The 26,536-nt window shown below is 41.7% G+C and overlaps 1 protein-coding gene across 2 annotated transcripts in view; it reads left to right on the forward strand.

The window, feature by feature from the left end:
- The window catches only part of NELL1 (neural EGFL like 1), a 963,285-nt gene that overhangs the window by 193,611 nt on the left and 743,138 nt on the right, over positions 1 to 26,536 (forward strand). For both annotated transcript variants that reach the window (XM_017858414.1, XM_017858423.1), the window contains exon 4: positions 3,909 to 4,079. In XM_017858414.1, the coding sequence (XP_017713903.1) occupies positions 3,909 to 4,079 (171 nt within the window). The remainder of the gene's footprint in view (positions 1 to 3,908; positions 4,080 to 26,536) is intronic.

Genomic DNA, 26,536 nt, shown 5'->3' on the forward strand with positions numbered 1-26,536 from the left:
TAATATTATATATGTATATAATCTCAAGATAGGATACCTTTGGTATCAATTTTGGGGAAAATGATAAAATTTTGATAAAATAACTTGATTGATCTTTACCTAAATTTTTAGAATTATTGCTCCTGAATTTATTTCCAGTCTACTAAGGAATTCAGATAGTCTTATGAAAATTGACTTCAGTTCATAGTAATACTGATTGTACCTAATACGCAAGGGTGGACCTTTGGGGAATTATGCATGTTGATTCTAAGTAGGGTCTACCTTGCACCTAAGTAAAGGCCTGGGCTTAAAAAATTCAGCTAAGTAAATACAGTTTGGAAAAGATTTGCCTTCATAACATTTTGTGTGAAAGGTCTTGGGGCGTTAGTTGATGGGAAAGTCAGTGTAGGCATAGTTGTGCACAGCTCAGAGCAAAGCAAGTGATAGTGTCACTGTACTTTGCATTAGACCACATCTGTACAAGTGCCTTTATTCCTGGATGCTGTATTTAAATGGAAAGTTGATTCATTTGACCATGCCTAGAACATGGTGACCAACATGGGGAAGGCTGGTGAAAGGAAGAAGGCAGAATCTTTGTCCAGAAGGGGTTCATAGTTTAGATGGAGATGGGAGTATAAAGGAAGGAGGCAGGGATGCTTGGCTTGAAAAAGAAAAAAGAAGAGGGAATATCACTGCTGTTTTCAATTATTTGTAGGATGAGCCGACTTTTCTGGGAGTGAAGGCAGTTTGTTGGAACAACACACTTGGCTGAGGTCCAAGGCTAAGGGCTTGCAAAATCTTTCGCTTACAAAATCTGACTTGTAGTTTTATCATTTATACAGCTGCTCTCCCCATAGACTCGTGAAAAAACCCCAATACACCTGAGTCCTGAAGCATGAGGACTGGTGACGGGTAGATTGCTCACTAGATACCAGCCTACTATCAGTTCCAGTGTCCTCCTTCTACCTGGCAGCACGACATGGCTTCTATTCACTTGCTCATAGCATCAAACTTCTGCTCCCCTCATCATGACCAGCTGGCCAGGAAGTAAGGCAACACCTGGTGTACTACTATAGTGCTTCTTAAACATAGATGTAAACATAGAACATGAATCATCTGGGAGTTTTGTTGAAACGCAGATTCTGCTGCAGTAGACCTTGGGGTTACCCAATAATCTGAAATTCCACAGGTGATGCTGCTATTGGTGGTGTGTAGACCACACTGAGTCACAAGGTTCTACTACAAAACATGAGTCTTCCCTCCAGGCTACAGCCAAATCCCATCAGGCCAAATGACTTTCTGCTCAGAGTTGCCGCACATCTTTATTTGTAGAGCATTACTGCCTGGAAATGTTGCCTTATTTTCCTCCCAGCCCTCATGAAAGAATTTTATCCAGATGTCGCTTAGCCATCCAGTGTTTTTATTGTCCCTAAGGCTGCTTCAGCAGTTATCTGACATGTTTTTTCAAAAATATATCATCTTGATTTTCATCCAAGTTGCATGAGATGCAGCACTTTTTGAATATGTGCAGGATGTGGCCAGAAACTTTAGTCTGAGATACAAGTATCATTTGCCTGACACTAGGACAGCCTTCTTTTCTCATAGCTATATATTTGTGATTACCCCAAAGTAATCACTGACTCCAGTGCTTTGTAAAGTGATCTTTAAGAGATCTGTTTATAATACATTGAATACTTGCTCAATGAGGCCACAACCCCAAGAATAATGATGAAATCTGGTTAAATATATTTGCCTTCCTGTTTAATGATTCCATCAGGTGACTTCTGTGAGTATTTCTAATTCTCATTGATTGAAGCCCTTTCAAGGTCATGTCCCTTCCCCCAGTAGTTGCTTATTGGTCAAACTAAAGTAATTGAGAGATTTCTCATGATGTGTGAATCCTGGTAAGATCTCAAATATAAGCTCGTGGTGCATATCTATACAGGTGCTAAATGGTCTTGGGCAAGATACTTAATATCTTTGATCACCTGTAAAATAGGGATAATGAAATCTACCTTAAATAAATTAAAAAGATGATGTCTACGCAAGCACTTGCCATATTCCTGGCACATGGCAATCATTCATTAAATGACTTTTCTTACCTCCTCATTTGTTCTTTTTGGGCCATTTTCCACCTGTTTTTTGGGGGGGAGGGACATATTTTACTTCCTTCTTCACTAGTCACAAAGCACCTTCAGAAGTGGGATATATATTTTAAACCCCTTTTTAGTTTTTCATTATGTGTTCAGTAAAGACATGTTGAATGAATTAATGGATGGCCAATAGTCTATAACATCTTCTTGACCTCTGAGTTCCCTGATTGTTTGATTCTTCAGTGTTCTAACAACTTAGAAGAAATTGGAGAATTCCCTTAAAATAAATGTCTTCTTTGTTAAAGCACTTCCTTTTGTACAGTCTTATAAAGTAGGTATTACATAAATTATTACTAATAAGTGTGAACCTGGGCCTGGAAGCTGGCTGCTATGGTATAAATAACCTCTTTTAGTTTATGACCTTGGGCGTGATTCTTTGTACTGGTGCAAATGAGGTGGGTCAGAGGCTGGTCTTGACTCTCTGCTTGCCCTTCACTGTTTACTTTGGAAAGATCTGTGAAAGATGAGCAAGACATACGTATTTGTTCTTTGACATGACTTTTGGGATTCACGCACAGTAGAGGCTGAGTTTCATGATATATTCATTTTAGTCCTCATAGAAAATGCATTTTGTCTTTTAGATTAAATACAGTTTGGCTCGTGGGGTTAGCCAGCTCAGTGGATTAGAATAGAAGCAGCAGGCCCTTCCAAATCTGGGGATTAAGCCTAGTTACCTGTCTAGGCGAATCGCTCTGGAGTTTCCTGTATGAATGAGTTGTTGGAGTTAGTGCCTGGTGAGGCTATCCCCACCACTTTGTCATCATGCCTCTGGGATAGGCAACAAACTGGTAGAAAGTGCACACCCTATCAAATTTAGATCTAAGTTTAAATCTAGTTTGGGTATGTTTAATCCTTAATCTCAATTTTAAAGTTTTTTAAAAAGAGATAATACCAGTCTCATGGGTTTTTTGAGTGATAAATTGGTATATGTGAAATACCTACTGCAAGCCCTGGCAGTGAGATCAGGCCCGATGTTGATGACAATGACACATTTCAGAAGAGAGGCATAGGAAACAAAATAGTTCTGGCACCTGTGAAAGTACCAGCCCTGTTGTGTGCCTGAGGAGTGTCCCAAAGTTGCTTGTAGTATTTTATGACTGAAGTGCAGACCACAGTAGTAAGGCTAAGAATTTCTTATGGGTCTGAAAAACGGGATCATAATCTTGGAAAAGAAAAAAATTAATTGCATATTTCATTCTCTGATAATTTGAAATACTGATTCTTTTGTGTCTAGCTTCAACCTTTTCTCCCCTGCTCATTATCTAGGAATTGTTATTCAATTATATCTTTTTGTTTAGGGAGAAGAAAAAAGACTAATCTTTTCATTCTGACAATGTATTTCAATCCCTGTGTCCAACATGACTTCTATTTCCCTTTAATTCTTGAAAAAGTAAAGATAATTGTTCTAAAAATAACCATCAATAGATCAATTCCACATGAATGGCCTTTTTTAGACATTCATTGAATGAGGGTTCTGATTTGTACTTTGAAGTATTTAAGAAACACTGCACTGAGTTTTGCTAATTAGCTGTGGCTTGTTACCTCACAGTGGATCAATTGATCTCTGTTTCAGAGGCTCAAGATGTTGCCTTGAGGGTTCTCAGACAATAGATTCATTGGGTGTCATACAGTGCATTGATTTCAGGTCTTAGCTCTTTGTATCATGTTTAGCTAATTTTAGATCGTGAGAGACCCAGTAGTAAGGGGTTGAGGGATTGATGATGGCTGTGATATCCAGAACTAAAATAAAACAAATGTTTTTTCCTTTACGTACAGCTATTTTGAACTGGAGAGCAGCGGCCTGAGGGATGAGATTCGGTATCACTACATACACAATGGGAAGCCAAGGACAGAGGCACTTCCTTACCGGATGGCAGATGGACGATGGCACAAGGTTGCACTGTCAGTTAGTGCCTCTCATCTCCTGCTCCACGTCGACTGTAACAGGTATTTCTTTGTCTTTGAGCGTTGCTGATCCTGCCCTTGAAATCAAGCAATGGAAAAGGGGAAAAAATATCAGATTCCTTCATGACTTGCCAGGAAACAAACACCAAGGGACCCTAATTGTAATTTAACCTACCAAATGGGACATTAGGCATGCTGAAATGACCAACTGTAATATGATAAGAAAACAGTTCATTAAGATGAAACTGTATCCCGTGATTAGGAACAAATGTACAAAAGGTTGATTGCAGATTGGGGAATAGTAAGTGCACCTCAGTGTGCTCCAGGCACTGGCTGGAATTCCATGGAGCTGTGATCACAGTTAACATTGATATATTGTTGTTGAGTTCGTTCCACTTGGAAGCGAATAAGCTCGTCTACCTTAGAATGAATCTGAGAGGCCTGTGCTACTGAAGCAGCTAATTCTATTTCACTTCATCAAGCTCACCTTTGCTTAAATATCTTTTCCAAATGGAGCCTTCTTAAAGAGGCTGTTGTATGAGCCTTTTGGAATTGATGCCGTGTATTTTCTCCAGAGGAATGAGCCTTCCAGTTTGTCAGGGGATGGTGGGACTATTTGTGAGGTCTGGGGGGTTTTACAGGAGGTTTTGAGTTGGGGTGGGATGGAAATGTTGTTTCCCTTGTCTGTCACTGGAGCCAGGCTTAATGAAAGTTGAAGAACGAGGGAGACCATTGGCTTCTATTGCATCATTTATGGCTGGACAGCTGGATAATGGTGTTCAAGGGGAAAGTTTTTATCTCTCCAGAACTCACTGAAAATCCTTATGGATTGTGACCTGAGTCCAATTACAGAGATTTTTTTTTGCATTCTGAGCAGTGCCCATGCATTGTTGATTCTCATTAATGATGCCATCAAAGTTAAAACGACTTTTCAGCCACACAAGGCTTGCTCCCGTGAACCCAGGATAAAGAACAGGCATATTGGGGATAGTCTGCCTTCCGAAAACCATCAAGAGGAGAGATATTCCAAGGTCAGTCAGCTTTAGACCACATTTCTCATGAGGAGATGCTTGAATGTGCCTGCCACTCTGACTCTGCAGTTTCTTTTAGAAGAGTTGGAAGGGCAGGGAACTGGTGTCAGGCTCAAGGGAAGGTTTGCCGTCTTGAGGTGAGTCTTGGTCCATTTTGATGTGACCTATTTAAGGTGCTTTTTAGACTTCTGAAGAATTGTGGTTTCCACCAGATATAGTAAGTATGTCTGGACAGAGTTTCCATAGAAACCACTAGCTCCTTTGTACCCTGCAGACTGGGGCTGGGAAGCCTGGATAAAGCCAATGCTTAGCTGCTATATCCATTTTCACTTTCAAGAGCTCATTGCCCCCTTCAACTCTCTAGAATTAAAGTGGCCTGTCAGGCAGCACTCCTATGACCCACTGTGACCTACCACCCACATGCTGTCCAAATGGGATTGTAGAGGAAGAGCCCTGCTTATCCTTCTGAGCCACAGGACAGAAAGAGGTCACAAAACCCTGGTTTAGTAATTTCCAACTTCAGAGTCCTGGAGATACTGCTGCTTTCTTGCTATGCAATTTTTTGTTTCTTCCTTCCAAAAGTTGTACTCTGTTTCCTGACATTCTTCTCTCTAGAAAAGTTCTTAGGTGGTGGTTGGCCTTTAGTGCTCAATCCACATTGGTGGTGGTTGTTGTTATTTACTCTGCGTATCAATGGCACCTCTTTGACCCTGCCTTCAAACTTCCATATGCTGTACGTCCTTCATGGCAACCATGACCTCTCTACCAGGAGAGTGAGAAGAGGATGGGAGATTTGTAGTTCACAGTATTCTTTAGAGTCATTCCCATTTATAAAGAATTGACTGAGGGTATTCCAAATATTATTTCTGTTTTCTTAATATTTTTCATACTTTGGCTTGTGGCATAACATGTCCCTTATGTAAGATCTTGGAGGGAAAGCTTATGAAGTTGCTGCTAGTTAATGATTCGTAGAATCTAAACACAAATACATTTTTCAGGTAGGTCAGAGAAAAAATGGCCCCAGAAGACTGGGTAATAAGAAAAGTAAATTTTGATTTTCATGTAGGAAAAGTCTAGAAACATGATTCCAAAATCTGACTGTACCTAAGAATTACCTGGGGAACATATTAAAAAAAAATGGATAACCAGGCTTTGCCTCTGACCTACAGGATTAGATTCCCTGAGGGTGGAACCTGAGAAGCAATATTTTTAACAAGCCCTCCATATAGGTTCCATGTGGGCAGTCTACCCTTGGTGCATGGACTGGCATTTCAAAACCACGGGTTTACAAAGAGCGGAAGGAATTTGGTGGAGAGGCTGGGCTACAACAAACAAATGAAGTCTTGGAAGACCAGTTACCTGAAGGAGGGTAAGAAGGAGAAAAGGTTTAAGGAGAGGGTAGTGTGTAATGCATGACACAAACCTTACCTTCTTCACAAGTTTCTTCCCAGCCAGAACTTGCCAACTTTAGAGTAGTGGAAGCTCTGTCCTATATATCAAGATGCCGGTTCTATCACTTTTAGTCTCAGTCACCCTCACAGAGAGTGAATTTCAGCTATCCATTTCATACTACCTTGTGATTCTTATTTTTTGATCCCTGTTATCTACCCTTAGAGTTTTTCTCAGCCTCTCACCCAGTAGTGTTCTGCTAATTAGAGCATGAAAGGAGATGATGTTAGATAACATTTGAATGTTGACTGTGCTAGGCACAGTGCTGTGTACTTTATGTAGATTAACTTATTCCATACTCATTCTGTTAGTTTTTCCTTTTTTTAAGATGGGGGAACTGAGGTTATATATTTGTCTGTAATCCTGCTACTAATAAATGGCAGCACCAGGATTTGAACCCAAGTTTGACCTATGAATGTCTGCATCTAGCTACTACTAAGGTATTTAGCCCAATAGTGGGGACCATTGACACTTTATTTAGTACATGAGGGAAGGCCAAGATTCAAGGTGAGCAGTTTGTTCCTTTCTAGTATTTCCCTGCCACATGTCTTATATTGCTAATCCTGGGAGCTGCTTGGAAAGATGTGGAATCTAACTGATGGAACCCTTTGCATTGGTGCTGGAGAAGGGATATACATTTATTGAGCCTCTACTACAGGCCAGGTAATGTGCCAGGAATAGTATTCCTTGGGATATGGGGACAGTTTTACTAGACCCATTTTGCAGATTTGGAAGTGGAAAAGGTCAAGATAAATAACTAGGTGTGAATCACATAATATAATAAGCATATAACCAAAACTTTGAGTCTGAAGCTACCTCCAAAACCTTAGTCTAACCCACCCTCCAGGTGACTTCCATAGTGTGCTAATGACATATACTGCCAAAGACAAGCACACCCAGGAGTTTTTCCAAGGGAGAGATACTACAGAAGGTTCAGGGACCACGAAAACATCTAAAATCAAGAAGAGAAGATTTCCCAGATAATTCCATTGCTCTGAGGAATATTAATGTGGCAGGACTTTGCACATTATTTTTTTAGGTCAGAATTGAGAAACAGAACCTTTTCAGACCTAATTGTACAAATTGTCACAAGAAAAGCAACTGCTGTTTTAGTCGGTAGTTCAGCACTTTCTGCTTGCTACCCAGACACTTTTCTCCTTGCTTCAGCTGTTTAGCTGGGCCTAGTTAGAAGTTCCTGATGTGTGGATAGCAGATTACCTCAAGCTAGAAAAATAAAAGGAACCATTCAGTTGGGTGGGCAGACTGATTATCTCCATTGCCTTGGGTTTTTCTCCGGCTGCCTTTTATATTAAGAGTTACCAATGAAGCCTGGAATGAAACCTGAACAAACCTTCCTTAGATTCACCCTCTCCCTTCTCAGCTCACTTTACAGCCTGTCTCTATTACTCAAAGGACAGAATCCACCAACATCTGGAATTCGGTGCATAAGCAACTTTTCCCTTTCAGAACAAAATGAATTTTATTTCCTTCTCTTTATTTGTAACTTTTAATTTTCATTCAGCCCATCAAATTAATTTATTGGGCACACTATCTCTGCCAGGCTGTGCAGGATACAAGGAATTAAGAGTCCTTGCCATCAGGAAGTTCTTGGCTTATTCATTTAGTCATTTTAAATTTGTTCTGAAACCACTAGCGCCCCTCGCAGTGATTGGGCCTAATCCCTTGGTATCAGAGGAAGCCTGGATGCAAACAAAAGCCCTATAAGCAGGCTGATTTGGTAACTCTCAATGGCAGCTGAACAATGGAAAGAAATGGAAACAGTGACTGCCAGAATCTTGGTCTTGAAGTGACAGTGGAGCTGAGCTCCTCAGCAGCTAAGAGATGGACGGCTTTTAATTCACCCAGCCTTTGACCAGCACGTTTTGTGATATGCAGGCATCCCTACCCTGTGTTAACCTCCTCATTCCTCATCGCTGGAAAAATTCAGCTCTTAAGTGTAGTCTGCCACATTTCAACTTAGCTCTGAACTCTCATCTTATTTTTTCAGACTTGTTCAAATGTGTATGGCACATATACACACATCTGCAGCCCGATTGTCACCTTGACAGGGAGTTAACAAGTGATTATAGTCTAGACTAGACTAAACATATTTAGCTTTTCCTTTTAACATGTGCTATTTATTATCCACAGAGCACATCCAATTTTTGCATACACCTGACCTTGAAAAGCATGCAGAATCCAAAACTAAACTTGCTACAAATCACTGAATGAGTCAGTAATTCAAGGTTTCTATCTAAAATTTCTGAGTAAATTCAGGTTGTGAATATCTGTTTATATGTGTAGACTTTTCATAATGAAATCTGTTGATATAGCATCTTCCTTCCAGAGAGCTCTGCAACTACTTACCAACATATTATTTAACCTCGTATTTTTTGAGGTGGTTAAATCACAAGTCTAATGCATGATATTGGTTTTATACAAGCATTTCTGCTATAGAATGCAGAGGGAAATTAAGAGATGACTATCAGAGATCTCAGCTTTCAAGAGAGCCAGACTGAGACTCTCAATCTCCTGGTTCTCCAACCGATAGGCTCTTCACTTCATAAACAGAAATACAAGAGCACAACTCATTATCAAAATTAATTAAAATAAAATTGGAAGCTACCATATGCCTCATGTCAAACTAACAAAGCAGCTTCAGATCCTCTATCTAGGAAGAGATGGCAAGGAAGCTAGGAAGATAGGACATACTCGTGTGTAAATTTAAATAACAGTACAAGGCAAGAGAACAAGAGATGTGGTAAAACAGTCAGTATATGACGTATTGCTGGATTCCTGGTATAGACGATCAGGCCTGGGAGGTCACAGTAGGGGAAGCTCCTGGGGGACTTGGAGTAACCTCTCAATTTCTTACCAGCCTAGGTGAAAATGCATGACAATCTCTACAGCTTTATGGTTTCACCATTATGTGATCTGATTCTGTATCAGTCACACGAATCAGGCTTAGAACAAGGTTTGTCTCACTGGCATCACAATGCCAAACCTAGTCTGGTGAGAGAAAAGTGTGTATGGGCAAGTAGTATCGAGTTGGTAGTGAGGGAAGGCCTGTAGGGAGAGACAGAGAAGGAAGTGTGGGAGAGGGAAGGAAAAGGAAAGATTTGTCTTCCATGTTTCATATTTGAGGCATTTGAGCTCTGCGGTTTAACCTAGATAGAAACACATTTTGGACCCTAGTCTTAGTTTTGCCATTTATAAAATGTAAATTTTGTGTAATGATGCAGGAGTATGAAAGCAAGAAATGTATGTCTAATTTTCTCGTTCATTCATTCACTTATTCATATGCCAGAAATTGCTCTTGCATCTTAAAATGGGAATAATATTAATTCTTCTACCATAGCATTGTGGTAGGAATTTAGCTAGAGGATGTATGCCAAATCCTATGAAAACGTTAAGCTTCTTTATGAGCATACAACATCATTAAGCACAACAGACATGTACCAACATATAGAGAAGGTTTTAATGTATTGTACTGAAAATGAGTAACATTTAGTCCAATTTTACCTCTGTAAAATAGTGGCTTATGTCCCATGGATTCAGGACATAATGTGTAATGTAGGTTCACTGAACAATGTGAGGTTTCTGAGGTTATTCTACTTTCCAGATCCTAAGCAAGGTTCTCCAGGAGTTTGTCTTTGAGTTCTCTGGTCTGTAGTGCGGCACAATATTGCGTGCTTTTTACACCAATAGAATCACTTTAAAAATCTGTAACTGAGGCAGAGTGGGGAGGGAAACACCCCCTGCTATGTAAGATTTTTTGTTGATCCTGGCAGGGCTTTGAGAAAGTGACATGCCCTTTTCCCCTTTTTATTCCTGTGAGGAGTGGTTCGGATATTTACTCCCCACCACTCATGAGGCAAAATTATCATGGCTTTTATGAAAGGATGTAAAGTTTTAACTTTACGAATGAGGGAACTAATTTGCTCTAATTTTCTGGATGTCCTAAAGCCCACATGGATGAGCCAAATGTATACTATTTGCTTCTCTACTTTGAAAGTCTGGCTTTTAGCACAAAATGCTCTTGACTGAAAACTTGAACTGAAGGAAATTGGTATTACCCTGGGCAAGGAAGCTTTAGCTTCCTAAGTATACAATGTGGGGCTAGGACTAGATGACTTTTAAGTCTTCTTTCAACTCTAGCCTTCTGGGTGTATCTCCTTCTGATTCTATCTCATCACAAGGCTTAGTTCAGGGCTAGCATTACCCTCCCCACTTGCGCCATGGAGAGCAACTTAGCTTGTCCTCTTCAAAGTGCCATTTCTGTAGTGGACCTGCAGGGGTTTGCAATCATCTGAATTTACATGTGAGTTGGCAGTGCAACATGCTGCTGATGAGCAAAGACCAAAGCCTACTTCTCCTGGATGCTCACTCTCTCTTTTTCTTTTTTAAATCACTTGCTGAAGTAGCTACTGAATATGTACGTTTGGATGCTAATGAATGCTGGCCTTTTCTTCTTTCCACCTTGTGCTGTTTCTTCCTGAGTTCTCTGCCTCAGACATGTGACAGTGGACAGCCTGTGTGGGATGCCGGCTTTTCTGGCCATGGAGGCATTGGTGACCTACAAGACAGGGCAGTGCACAGTAGCAAGCAGATGATGGATAGCTATGCTGTGAAAGACATACATCCTCTGAATGCTGAAGTAAAAAAAACCTTGGATGCTGCTAAGTCACAGAGATTTAAATAACAGGAAAGAGAGCTAATGTTAAAGATATAGATGGCCAATATAATACTTTCAAAATGAGATTTTCAGACAAAATAGAGAGTGTCTGCTTAATTGCTAAGGCAACCTGACCATTACAGTGTTGGGTATCTCATTCTGAGTTTCTACTCCACATTTCTACTCATGCTATGTACCCTGTGGCATATTCACTTCAACCTAATTAGATGGATTCCAAGTTTAACCTTGCCCTATGTTCTATTAACATCAGTAACAGAACTATTTCTAATTTTTAAGAGCCTTCAACTTTTTTTTTTTTCTGGTGGGTTTAAATATGCCTTTCGTTAATGATTGCCTCAATGGCAGAGAGAGATAGGAGGTGAAAGGATTAATTGAAGTGGAAGATGAGAGAGTGACCTGCATTTTTCTCCATCCACTTGCACTCCTGGGCTTTCAAGTTTGCAAATAGAAAGAACTGGGAAAAATACAATAGTCTCTTTCCTTTATCTGGTGGTTTGTTGGCTACCTGAGGTGATGAGCAGAATAAAAAGAAAGCATTTTGTTGCATACATGAGACCTGAGATGTGTTAAAATAGGAAAATAAGACTTCATTTCCAACTCATAGTGATTTCATCTACCTGCCTTCAGTCACATCTCATGTTGTCATTGTATTACATGGACATGGGTCTATATAGATGAATGGAGGGGAAAATAGGCGCAAGAGAAAATATATTTTCTGATAGGAAAATATTGATGTTTGCGTCTTTATTGTTGTAATTTTACTCTATTTTGATGGATATGCATGGTTATTTTTTAAAAAGAAAAGCAAGGAAGGAAAATAAACCAGAACAATACACCTGGTGAAACTCTGTTTGAAAAAAATATACACGTTCATATATTAGTTTTCTCTGTTCCTTTTATGCTTCACTTGTTGGAAAGGAGCATTGGGGAATAAAAAATGCATGAACCATAAGGACTTTTTAATTGAAAAAACAAAAGCAAAAACAAAGAATTTCAAACAGTGCATTGGTTTTCCAGGTAGATCAGGGATGCTGATGTTGTCATTGAAAACAACTGATTTTCTATACTACTGTAACAAGATTCATCTATCTCCTTGGAAACGTTAATTAAACTAATGTTATAAATAATAGCAGCCAGAGCTATTGGACACAAGAAAACAGATTTATAGCTGCATCTGTTCAGCTATGTTTTTAGGTAGTATATTGGGGTTAAGGTGTGAAGATGAAGAGGTTCAGATGGAAAATGTTTCTGTGCACTCTTTTTCCTGCACAAACCCCAAATCCAGCTGACTTTTCTCTCCAGATTATCCTTTTTAGTTTGTTGTGAGTGTTTCTTCCAGCAAGGGTTCTAGAGTTGCAGAGACAGCCAGCTAATGTGCCTGGGACGACACCTGAGGGTTCTCATTGGCAATTAGAGTGGAAATAATTTCTCTTCTCCTTAAAGGGCTTGTGTGATTGTGTCTCCAACTCTCCCTTGGGAATGCCATGTCGCATCCCTACTCATTAGAGTCTATTAGTCAGAGGGTGTCGCTTTTCTGACAGCAAATTTCACACATTTGAACTTACAGGCCTCAAGTTGTAGCCATCAGTTGGCTTCTTTGGGACACTTGGAATGCCTGTATTACCCAGAACGGAATTTTATTTTCACTGGAGGTAAACAGCCCCAGGCTGTGATTAGTGCTGGTATATCCTCAGCAAAGCATTTGACTAATCCTTCAGTGCAGTTTTGCTAATATCTGCTTTCCAGGTCTGATGCTGTTTTTGGCTAAAGTACAAGCAAGAAAGGGGCTGGGGAAATGCTGATTCAAGTTTCTTGTATTCTTTGACATTTTAACCTCAGAGGCGTAACACGACGCTGAGGAAAATGTAGAGCTTTTGCTTAATCATTAGTGAGATAAAGTTAGTGTCTTATATTTCTCTAGAGATGATTAATACATTCACTTGATCTTCTTTATAGCTCTGTGAGATGGATGTGATTGCATCTTATAGATGGGAGGTTTTGAGATGCTAAGTGTGAGGTATGTGGATGTGCTTTGGTCAAGATTAGGCTGAGGCAGACATCTGGGCCAGAGTAACTCAGTGAGTTCGGAGTGCAGGTGCATAACTCCACTTGTTATATAATCACAGCCATAACGTGGGAAGGCTCATCACCTAGCTCAGAGCCACTATTGTTTGTAAAGGGTATAACTGCCCTGCTGACGCTGTGCATACAGTATGCATCCAGAGGGAGAGAGGGAAGCTGTTAACCCTGTAAGGGAGAGCCAGCCTTGCAGGCCAGGGAATGCAGCTGTAAGCATGGGAGCGGGAGGAGGCGCAGAGCCAGATCTGGCAGCCGAGATAAAGGCAAATGGTGTGAGAGAGCTGCTGATGAGAGAGTTGCTGAATAAAACCATATTTCACCTGCCTGTAGCCCCCCAAGTGTTCTTTCAGCCATTCACCACCCATCCACTCACTCCCCTCGAACCTCAGCATGGGCTGGAACCTAATATCTGGCGTGACATTTGGCATAGCTGGCAGGAGAAGGTGAGTGGTTCTTCAACCCCGAGGCTCCCAGCTTGGCTATGTGACTTCGGCATGGGCTGTGGTACCCAGTGGCAGTGGTGCTGCTTTGATGAGCCCCAGTGGAAATGTGAGAGGCAGTGGATGGGTCTCCTGTGAGTGTGGAGAAAGCGCTGAAGTGACTGGAAGCACACAGCACCAAGAAGGAACACGTCTTTGCCGGCAGAGTTGGATGGGTGTTTCTGACTGCACCGTGGGAAGTATATGCTCAGCCCCTGCAGGACATCACCCAGGTTTAAAAGCAACAGTGCTCCTTTTGCCTGGGATTGAGATGATGCAGTTGAGAGAGTCTTTCTGGCAGCCAAGCAGGCAATTCAGCAGACACAAGCGCTACAAGTAGTTAGCCAGGGGTGTCCATTTAAACTTGATGTGCATGTGACCACAGATAGTTTCAGTTAGGGCCTATGAGCATGGAGCACTGAATACACCAGTAGGCTTTGGGTCCCAACGATGGAAGGGAGCTGAGCTCCAGTATTCCTTGATAAAGACGCAGTTAGTAACTGAATATGCTGCCCTTCAGGCTCATAAGAACATAACAGGACAGGCCACAGTTGTTGCGCGGACAACTTACCCAATAGCAGGATGGGTGCATTCATGGATAACAACCCCCCAGACTGGGACAGCACAGACATCCACTTTAGCAAAGTGGGACACCTACTTAGAGCGGCGGAGTACTCTAAATACAAGTCCCTCAGCAGCAGAAGTACAAGAGTTATTGAAGCCTGTAGTCCTAATGCAAGATAAGGCCATGAGGCCTGAGGTACCCCTAGACCCTGAGCCATCACCGTTTAAGGAAGGGCACCCCCCTATTTCTGATGAGGCATAGTATGCAGATAAGTCTAGCCAGAGTACTGCTGCTGCCTAGACTGCTGTTGCAGTCCAGCCTAGTACTGACACTATAGAGTTTTATACCAAGTGTGGGCAAAATAGCTAATGAGCTGAACTCAGGGCAGTATGGATGATGATCAAGGAAGTAACACCTATGGTAATCTGTGCCAATAGCTGGGCAGTTTATCAAGGCTTAACCTTTTGGTTAATTACCTAAGAGTTACAGAATTAGCTAGTCACCAATCCATGTGGGGCCAGGCCATATGGCTGGATCTATGAGAGGAAGGATGACCTTCTCCAACTAGGTATGAGGACAAATGATAATCTGTTGTTGCCTGCCCCAACACCCGTGAAAACAGAGGGAACAGAAAACCTGGTGTTAGCCATAAGCTCTCCGAGCCGCCCTTTGCAGATGGTTGGCTATCATAGCCCCCTGTGGGTGGGGAGGGACTGCAGTATAACTTACATGGTACTCCTTGGGTATTTAATGTGTGGCCTCCACAATTAACCATTTGTAGGGGAATGACCAAGGAAGGGATCCTCCTCCTGGGGCCATATGTACTGTCTGTGTGGCCTATTAGAAGCTCCTCTGTGACTTTGGCACAGGTACAAGATCCAAAAGAACCAAGGGGAATTGATAAGGTGTGATACCATTGCCCAGGGCAGAAGCCCTTGGCGACTGCATTGTTATCCAAATATGAAAAAGTAACCTGCATTTTGCCTGAGGAACATGATTTACCCCTGTTAGTACCTGTGCCTGCTTCGTCATTTTGGCTGTAGGTTGACATGCTCCAACAGCATTGCGGACTAGGCCCACACCTACACTGAGGTAACCAATATCTCAAACTGTTGGATCTGCACCACCCTTCCAACAGCAGCTGCGGAGAGCTCGCCCTGGCATGTCCATCCAGGTTCCGTGAAGAACTGGACATAGCTAGAGACTTGGGGTTCCACGGACATTGGTTGAGATACAACACAGGAGCTTTTAAGGGGTGTCATGGGAGATTAAAGCAATTGAGTACCTTACTGATGACCCCCTACAGAGTTGGTGGGCATCTCTGGGCTCTACCCTATGTTGGGCCCTAATAATCATAGGTAGTATAGCGGGAATATTAGCAATAGGTTGTTACTCCCTTTTGTTGCTGCAACCTGTAGGTTCCGGGTGCTGCCCTATGGGGTCCCCACTAAGAAAACGCCCTCAGCCTAGGGGGTGGAGTGTAAGAACTGTGTGCCAAGCCTGTATATTAAACTTACGTTCCCCAAGCTTATAGATAAACTTGTGTGTGTATATTGAGCCTGTGTACCCAAAGCTTATGTGTATAACCTGTATATCCAAAGCCTATGTTTCCCTCAGCCTAGTGAGTGGAGTGCAAGGTACATGGATGTGCTTTGGTCAAGAATAGGCTGAGGCAGACATCCGGGCCAGAGGGACTCAGTGAGTTTGGAGTGCAGGTGCATAACTGCACTTGTTATATAATCACAGCTAAAAAGCCATAACATGGGAGGGCTTATCACCTGGCTCAGAGCCACTATTTGTAAAAGGTATAACTGCCCTACTGACACTGTACGTATGGCATGTGCTCAGAGGGAGAGAGGGAAGCTGTTGACCTTGCAAGGGAGAGCCAGACTCGCAGGCCAGGGAATGCAGCTGTAAGTGAGGGAATGGCAGGAGCCACAGAGCTGGAGCAGGCAGCCGAGATAAAGGCAAACAGTGTGAGAGAGCTGCTGCTGAGAGAGCAGCGGAATAAAACCATATTTCACCTGCCCAGCGTGCCCCCTCCCCACCCCCCTGGTGTTCTTTCAGCGATTTGCCACCCATCCACCCACTCCCCTCAAACCTTGGCATGGGCTGGAACCTAATATTTGGCATGACACGAAGTAAAGAAGTAAGTTGTCCAGGGATACAACATAAGTCAGTGGCAGACTACAACCAGCGCCCAGTCCTTCTTTATTCCTTTTTTTTTTTTTTCGGGGAGCTTATTCTTTACCACTCCCTCCACTCCCTGCTCCATCTGTAGTCACTAAAGAGAGTCAAATAGCTTTCTCTGGGCTAGCACACAGGGCTTGGATTTTCTTATTCTCTGCCTCCTTCTCCCTGTTTGGTGAGAGAGAGAATATTTTTTTTTTTTTTTTTTTTTTTTTTTTTTTTTTTGAGACGGAGTCCTCGCCTCTGTCGCCAGGCCTGGAGTGCAGTGGGCCGGATCTCGCTCACTGCAAAGCTCCCGCCTCCCGGGTTTACGCCATTCTCCTGCCTCAGCCAGTCCCGAGTAGCTGGGACTACAGGCGCCCGCACACCTCGGCCCCGGCTGTTTTTTGTATTTTTTAGTAGAGACGGGGTTTCACGTGTTAGCCAGGATGGTCCTCGATCTCCTGACCTCAGTGATCCCGCCCGCCTCGGCCTCCCAAAGTGCTGGGATTACAGGAACTTGAGCACCGCGCCCGGCCGAGAGAATACTTTTATCATGGAAGAAGAACAAAGTACCCAACTTATAAAGTGAAGAAAAAACACACAGGCTAAGTTTTATGTATCACTCTCTGAGACTGGGTTTGCTGGTTGCCTCACAAGACCACTTCCATGTTGGGCCCAATTCCACCTTGTTATAAACTCCAAGTATAGCAGATCAGTTGGTCTTTAGAGGCTAGAAGGCTTATGTGTATTGTTTTTAGATTCAAAGACTCCCTCCTTCCTGGAATTTGAAGTATTGATAGGTTCATGACTTCAACATCACAGAGATATGGCCCATTGTCCTTGTAAGATTTGTATGCCTTGAGTGTGTCTTGGTGCTGATGTGTAATAGCCAGGGACATAATCTTACATCATGACTGACTGCAAATGAGCCATTTGGTCATTTCTTCAAATGTGGAATAGACGTTACGCTAGTCTCCAGTTCTCCAGTGTTATATATGTGGTTTTACACTGCTTCAATATAAATTTTGATATTCGCTACCTCAAGGTGACAAATTCTCTGTATTCTTTAAGGGGACTTTACCATTGAAGGTCTCATTAAAAACCACTGGTGGTGAAATCAAGGGTTGGGCAGTAGGAGACCCCCATTTAGGAGGGCATTTGTCATTATTGCTTCTTTTATTGGCACCTAATTAGATATGTACTAGAGCCTGCAGGAACTAATAAGAGAGCACAGGAGGTAGGGGAACACATTGAATTCTGAGTAATTTTCATGGATGGCAATTTTTCATGGACATTAGGTTGATACATAACGACTTAACACTGCAAATCTGATCATCCTATTCCCTACCCACTCCAACACACAATTAAGCTTGTTTAATAGCCTCTGATAAGCTTTAGGATAAAGGTCACAATCCTTAATATAGCTTACAAAAATTGTGTGTAGTCTAGTCCATGTTTCCTTCTGTAGTTTCTCCTTGCACTGGTTTCTGCCTTTTTCTGATTTCGAGTTCTTTTAGTTCTTTAGAAGTATCATATTCACTTAAGCCACAGAACCTCTCTGCACAATGCTGTTTCTAGGATGTCGAGTTTACTCCTACACATCCTTATTTTTCAGGCTAAAAGAAAGGGGCCTCTTGTGTTTTACGCTTTTACCATAAAATAGTGTTTGCTTCTCAACACAGTAATTTTTGATCATTTGATTGATGTCTGCCATTCCTGTGGGCCGTAAACACCCTATGAGCTCACCATTGTTTCACAAATGCCGATCATAGAGCTGCCACCTAATAGGTATTCAGCAAATATTTGCAAATACCTGAATGAATGAATAAATGGCAAAGCTTCTCTAGGGATCTGGATTCCTAGCTTGTGGTCACTGATCCTTGCATTCTCGATGGCTTCATTAGTGAATTCTTATTTCTTTGCCTCAGTCTCCTCATCTGTATAGGCATCATTTCTACCCAGTCCACGTGTACAGGGGTGTCATGAGGTTCGAATGAGAGCCTGCACGTGAATGTGTGCTGTAACTTTCCGTTTCAGTGTGCTTTATGAATATCAGGCACAAGAAAAGGTGAAGATGAAGTAATCCTAGCAGTTTTTGCTTTGAACTTCCGAGTATCGTTCTCTTTTTCAGGAAGGCAGTTAATTTATATGAGGCTTTTGGTGTTTGCTGGTCGGATTCACAGCACAAGGTGAACCGTGCCTCGCTCTCAAGTTGAATTTACATGTGGCCTGTGTCAGCGGGAGCTCTGGCAGGTGTGACGGAGTGGAGGCGAAGTTAATTTACAGATAGAATATGAACATAAACTGATCACAGGTAGGGTGAAGGGATGTGTACCCCTGCTGGAGAACAAACACAGTTGGGTACTTGTGTTTTGCCTGCACAGGACATACCTCCGTCTTTAAATTCTGTGGGTCTGTTTCGTAAAATTTGAAGCTCACAGTAAGGGCCTCATTCAAGCCCATTAGACTAACCTCTTTGGGCAGGATTTCATGACTCCCAGGCTATATTGGTGTAGCCTTAGTGTGAAGATCAATGGATATGTTTTTCTTTAATTTTTAAAAATTATGTAAGGTGCAAAGTATTTAACGCTATACAATAGCCATTGCCCTGCCCTTAATCCTGTTGCACAGAAGTGGTCATTATTAGCAGTTTTATTTCTGTTCTTCAGATTTTTTCTTTGCATACATAAACAAGTTTTTTTTTCCCCAATAATGATATAGCATTATATATGTTATTCTTCACCTTGCATTTTCATGTAACAGAATATCAGCCTGATCTGCTATTGATTTGCAGCGGGAACATATTCAGCAGGAATGAGGGCTATTTGGTTTGTTGCAGGGTAGCCTGGGGCCGCTTTGTCCCTTGGTAGTGTGTGGAGCAGTATTCACCTGCAAGCCTCTAGCCTCCTGCTTTGGGCTGCAATACATCTCTCTTTCCTGTCACACACAGCAGTGACTATAGAAACAGGGCAGGGAGCCAAGAGCCTCTGCCCTTGGATCAGCATGTCCTGTCTCAGCTGCATAGCTAGGTGAGACCATGGCAATTATCCTGCACTGAGATGGGAGTAACAAGATTGAACTGGGTTTGCGATGAGGGTCAGGTGCTCTGAGCAGGGTCATAATGCTCAATCTTATTTTGTGTGGCTGAAATGGAGCTAGTGCTAGCCAGGGTCAGACATCAGGTGAGCACAATGAGAGACAGTGTAGTTTAGTGGTTACGAGCATGAGCTTTTGGAGTTGGACAGAACGGAATTTCAAGTCTGGTTCTGCCACTGGATGTGCTACCCTTGCCAAGTTACTTTACTTTTCTAAGTCTCAATCATAAGATGGGACAGAGTGCCTCAAGTGACTGTGAGAATTAAATGTGACAGTGCATTTAGATCAAATAGGACACTCCTGGTTGCTAATAACAGTAGCTGAAATGATAAGGATATATAATGTTTACTTTAGAAGTTTAGATAAAGCTGTGCCTGGGATGAGTCAGTAGCTCAGAAGTGACATGCAGGAGGGACACCCTATGTGTCCTTTGATTCTGCCATCCTTGGCATTGTTTCTAGATGCTTTCCTCTGGAAAATTAGCACTGTGTCTTGTAAGTAAGTGTTTAATATGTGCCATCATGATGATTCGGATGCTAAATCTGACTATGGTTCTTTCTCATCTGAGAAAAGCAGAAGTGAACTGCCGAGGACAACATACAGGAGATAATACCAGTATCTGGTTATTCAAGAGTCATTTTTTAACAACTAAATTTTTTTTTTTTAAATCGACAGAAAATTGTATGTATTTATTGTGTAGAACGGGTTGTTTGAAGTATGTATACATTGTGGAACGGTTAGAACTAGCTAATTAACAGATGCATTCTCTCACAAAGTTACAAATCTTGTGGTGAGAACACAACATCTATTCTCTTTGCATTTTTCCAAGACTACAAGATACTTCATTAATTCTAGTCACCATGGCATACTATAGATCTTGTGAACTTATTCCTACAGTCTAATTGTAATTATATGTCCTTTGACCAACATCTCCTTATCATTTTGATACATGGCTGTTCCTGCCATCAGGGCATTTTCAAAAGACAGGGCCATGATCAAAGAGGGGAAAGAATATGAGTGGTTCTGAGAGACCAGAGTGCCTCCTGCCTCCAGAGGCGATCGTCCCAATTGGCAGGGCTCAATCTTGTTGGCCTTCACTTTGGGAAACCCGGCCTCTACCTGTCTGCCTGTTGCTGCTGCCCTCTTAAAGGCCCTTTCAACATAGGTGTTCCTTATACATATAAAGGGCCATCCATGGCAGGCCCAGCTATGCCAGAGCCTGATTGCAGCTTTTACCCAAGCCTGACTTCACACTTACTTTTATCTCTTGATCCTGTCAGCGCTTGCCTTTTTAGTTCACCAATCCCTAGATTTTGATACCTACTCAGTTTGGCAACTTGCTTGGATTCCTTCCCTGTTTACTGAGTTCAGAACTTCCTGGCTCCTCCTGCCGGTCCTCCTGTACAGCATCCTCACTGGCAGGACAGCCCTTCCTGACCTCAGGGGAGATTCTGACTTTGCTTTACTAGTCTCCCTGACCTTGACTTTTTGATACACACTGATATTTTTATTTTCCTGCCCTCCTTTAACGGCAAGTTGTATCAATGATAGTTTGGGGGGTGGTTGCTCTGGACCTCTCTGGAGTTAGATCTATGCAGCAGTGGAAATCTATATCTGCAGTTGAGCTTAAGGCTTCACTTGGAGGAGCTCTGAAATCTAGATTTCAAATTCTGGAGATGAATACAAATACAACTTTTACAGGATACATGAAGCTGTTAAACGCACAAATTATATGACTGAGCCTTGCTCTAAAGCTCATCCCTGCTAAACACCACATGAAAAAGGTGACCCAGTATTTGCAAGATGAAAAATCACTAGGATTAACCAATATGTCACCTCCTTCAAAAGAGGATGTGCTCAGGTATCAGCTGCAACCATCCCTCAGGCAGGAGGCCGGGTGGGGTGCTGGAAAAGTCTTGGAGTCTGAGCTGGGTATCTTCTGTTGGCTTCTCTGGAAACATTCTCTCCCCTCCCTGCACTCTGCTGTGTCTGAGCAGGCTGACATGCATGGGCTGCATCTGTGGGCTTCTTTGCCATCTGGATTTATTTTGAATTTTATTAGCAGGAAGAACAGGCAGGGGAAGGGAGGAGGAGAAGGTATCTATTGCCCTGTCTCCTTCTCTGTGGGGTCACCTTGGGCTGGCTGTGACCTTTGACTGAAAGCCACAGACTGTGTTAGGTGGTCCTTTTTGGCTTCCTTGCCCTTTTATGCCAGAAAGGGAAGAGGTTTTCCCATTTTCTTTCTACAAACTGTAAGGGGCCACCATCTCTCGCAGTTTATGTACTCCTTGCCTGTACTTCTGTAAACAATCCCTTTTAATCTATTATTCTCTTTGCAAATGACCAAAGCATAGTATACTGACTTTCCCACCAGGACCCTGACTGTTACAGATCCTAAGTCAGAAACCCTGGCTCACTCTCTGGCTTCACCACTTCCTAGCTGTGTGCCCTTGGGTGTGTTTCTTAACTCCCTTGAATCTTGGGTTTCTTTTCAGTAAAATGGGGATGGCAGTCATTTTCTTGCTTCTGTCTATATCACCCTCCCACCTCCTGCCTTCAAGGAAGAAACAAAGAGTGTACAAATATTATATAAACTGTAATGTACTGTGCACAAAGGAAGAGTTACTATCTCTGTGATGTGCAAGGAGCTTCAAGTGGGAATTGGGGAAAGCAGAAGGCTTTGAGGCTAGAGCATTTGGGTCTCCAGATGGGACTCTGCATCCTCACCTGCTCCTCAGCACAGCCAGTGAGAAGCATTTCTGGCAGGAGAACAGAACCCAACAAAATACCCTCCAAAGCTGATGCCACAAGACTTCCTTTCCATTCACCTTAGCCCACAGGTCCAACTCATCTGGAATATAGATGAGAGCTCCTCCAATTACAGACAAATTATGTAGGGATGACATTAGCCTCTCGGAAGATGGACTCTATGGTAAGGCCTTTGGAAAATACAGTTATGTGGTCCAAAAGGAGGAAGCTGTTGAAATGGTGCTAAAAATACAGATGAAAAGGACAATTTCTGGCCTTTTGTTTTTCAACATTCAGAGAGTGCAGTATTGGCAAGAGTAAATCCTGTTATTTGTGTCTGGATAATCTGACATTTGTGGCTAAAAGGAAATGGCCATGGCATTTATATTGGAAATTTCCTTGGAAGGCCTTGTGCATGAACTTCTGGAGGGAGGTGGCACCCACTATAGCAGATCACTCTTTATCATGTCAATCACCTCATCCTCTTTTGTTGTCTTTGAAGGACTTATCATTGTGTAAAATTATCTTGATTAGTTACCTGTTTACAGTTTTATGGTTTGTGTCATTCTTTCCTACCTGTACCCCTTGCCTCCAATAAGGAAATCAACTCCGTGAACTTATTTTAATGCTGAGTTCCAAGCACTTGGCTAAATGCCTGGCACAGAGTGGAGATTCAGCAGTATTTGTTGAATGAATTAATAAGTGAGGAAAGGATTACTATGCATAGTTGGCTATGTTGGGCACAAGACAGAATTCTGGGTCTTTAAGGAGCTCACATCTAATGTCTAATATCTTTCCACAACTTTGAAGCAATGGGCAGAAACCCACAACTCCAAGACATTAAATACTCAGGACCCTAACAGAAGCAAAGGCACAGATCAGCTGTTACAGGATTAGAAAATGGGAGACTTGACTTCCAGCGGAAATGAGGGGAAAGTAGAATGAACAGAGGTTTGAGAGAAAAACTGTGTTCATATTCAAATCCCCAATTTCTCAATGGTTTCCTTTTGCCTAAATTATTTGGGCCACAGTTTTCTCATTAAAAAAAAGATGATGATTGACTCTACATCATGGGTTTAACTGAAGTAATGCATGGAAAGCAGTTGGGCACATAGTAAGCAGTCAGCAAATGTTGTTGTTATTGTTAGCAGCAGTAGTAGGATGAGAAGGAGGAGAAAGAGGAGGAAACGTTTATGAACTAAAATTCAGTGAATCCTGGCCAGTGGGTGAGAAGACTTGGGTTCCAGCTTTTGTCTTGCTATTCAACTCTGTGGTGACATTTGAAAGAACTTCCTTTTTCTGGGTATCATTTGCAAGATGAGGAGTTTGAACTTCCTGATCTCTGGGTATCCTCAAATTATTATTAGTTTGCATAGAGTTGGGCTTGAAGGATGCATAGTGTTTGTGTTTAAGAGAGTACGGTGTGCATATGGAAGAATAACTTTCCTTCTTTATTTTTTTCTGCTTATGCCATAAGGTTATTTAATTGAGAAAAAATAATCACATATCTCTTGAGATCCTTCTACTCCAGTACCTGCACACTTTGGATACAGAGGAGCAACCAATCAAATATTCGTTGGTTGCTTGGCTGACTTATTTGGTTGGATATTAGAATTGGAAAGAGTCCCAAAATTCCTTTTTTAAAATTTGTGAATTGCGAATGAGACATTTATTTTGCCCTCACTCATATATACTTAGGTAAACACAGAGAAATAGAGGGAGGGTGGAAGAGAAGAAAGAGGATGTCGAAAAGGACTGAATAATATTTATAAGTTGTTTACTGTGTGTCAGGGGTTTACATATAGCATCTCATTTGACCTTCAGAACAATCCTGTGTGATGTGAGAGCAGATGTTTTTAAGGTATCTTCATTTCCATTTTGACTCTGAGACAGTAGGATCAGGGAGGTTTAACCTGTTTAAGGTCCCAGAAGCAGGAGCTGCGTTAGAGGTGGGATTGAAACCCAGACCTCCATGACTCCCAAGCCATCATATTCTCACACTTCGCCAGTGTGACTATTCCATGCTGCCTCCTCTCTTCTCACACCCTCAACAATCCTCCCCTCTCCTCACACTCAGTTTATAAACTTGTTTCTTGCCTCATCCAGGAAATAGAAACAATTAGAATAGTAGCTTACTGGCTCCTGTCACTATCTCCATGTATATCTGCCTGCTCTGTACTCTGCATTTTCCACCACTACAGGCACTGTCCATGCTCCAATTTGGGCCACCCCTTTCCCTTGTGCCCTCTCTCCAGTATCATCAATTTTCCCTCATCAGAACCGACTCAAGCAGCATTGTATACATTATATAAATCCATCCGATGTAAATAAAAATCTTCCTCTAATCCCATATTTCTCTCCAGCCATACTGCCATTTCTCTGCTTCTCTTTATAGTAAAATTCCCCAGAAGAGCTGGTAAATGCTCTGCCTTCACTTCTGCCCGTTCCATTTTCTCTTGAATTAGCCCTAGTCAGTTTTTGATCCCTATCATACCAAACAAAGCAACTGTTATTAAGGTCACCAGAGACCTCCATAGTACCATTTCCAGGGGTTAATTCTCCATCTTCATCTTATTTGACCTGTCGGCTGCATGTGACATAATGAATCACCCCATCCTTGAAAATTATTCTTCACGGGGTTACTAGGCCACCCAAAACTTGCAGTAATTTTTTTCACTCCTTACTTTTTCTCACATGCTAAATATAATGATCAGTAAATTCTGATAATTTTATCTTCATAATATATCAAGAATCTGACCACTTTTCACTACTTCTACAACCACCAGCCTGGTCCACAACTGCAAACTTGTTGTAGACTATTGCAACAAGTTTCCTTGCTTTCACCTTTGCTGTGTCCCAACCTATTCTTAACCCATCAACCAGAGTAATGTATTTAAATTAGATAATGTCAGTTCTCTCCTCAAAACTCTTAAAACTTTGTATCTCAAAATAAAAGATTGAGACATAGGATGACCTATAAGTCTAAAGTGATCTAGCCCCTTGCTGTTTTCCCAACTTCATTTCCCACGATTCTCTTTCCTGCTTACTCTGCTCCAGCCACATCTGATTCCTTGAACCTTGATGTTGTTCCTTGAACATTCCCTACTCACTCCTTCTTTATGTATTTTGCATTTGCTGTTTGTTCTTCCTCTAATACTTTTCTTTTAGATATTCTCATATCTTGCTTCATTTCTTCTATGAAGTCTCTTTTCAAATGCCATCTCATTCATAAAACTTTCTAAAGTAGAAACTCTCCTTGCATGTAGCTCACCATCCCACTTAATTCTGTTTTATTTTCTTCTTCGCATTTTTTGATTCCTGTATTTATTTGATTATTATGTATTTTCACCTTCTCCTTTTATACCTTCCCAAAAGAGGGCAAAGATTGTTCAGAATTTAGCACAATGCATAAACCATAGTGGGTAATAAATATCTGTTGAAGGAAAGAATTAATGGCAATGCTATGTTGCTTCCTTTGTATCTTATATTACTAACTATTGAACACTTTGAATTATATATGCTATTGGTACAAAACCAAACAAGACCAAATCAAAACAAAAAATGATGCTGATGTCCTTGATCTTCCGAGAGTCACCAAGGGGCCAAGCAGTGGAGTCGCTTGTTCAAACAAGTTTGCAAGGCCAGAAGAATATGTGTGAGATTGTTTTACAATAAGCAGATAACAGGGATATCTGCTGGGCCTTTTTCTCATTTGGGAGCTGGTCAATGATGTAGACTTAGTCAAATGAAGCAAGTGGGATGAAGTGGAAGGCAGAGTTGAGGAAGAGGACTAAGAGTTATTTCTTGAGCAGCTACTACAAGCTAGGCTTCCTGATTTACAGACATTATTTTATTTCTATATTTCATAACACCTGGGAGGAATCAATCACCTCCCAATTTCATAAAGAGGTTAAATGACTATGTCAAACCCTCTTAGCTTGGAAGAGTTAGACTTGAATATTGTTATACTGTAATCTTGTTGATGGGGAAGAGATGGTGAGGCATAAGAAAGTAGCTGTAGGTTTCTCTTTAGAGCTTATGTTCTAACACAGAGAGATCTGTCCAGAATGTAAGTGAAGATCCAAATACTATATCTTTCTTTTTTGTGTGTTTTTAAAATTAATATTATATCTTTCAAAAAAGCGATTGTCAAGCTTGCTTTTTTTTTTTTTTTTTTTTTTTTT

The sequence above is a fragment of the Rhinopithecus bieti genome, unplaced genomic scaffold, assembly GCF_001698545.2.
Source record: "Rhinopithecus bieti isolate Rb0 unplaced genomic scaffold, ASM169854v2 scaffold_2350, whole genome shotgun sequence".
Taxonomy (NCBI): domain Eukaryota; kingdom Metazoa; phylum Chordata; class Mammalia; order Primates; family Cercopithecidae; genus Rhinopithecus; species Rhinopithecus bieti.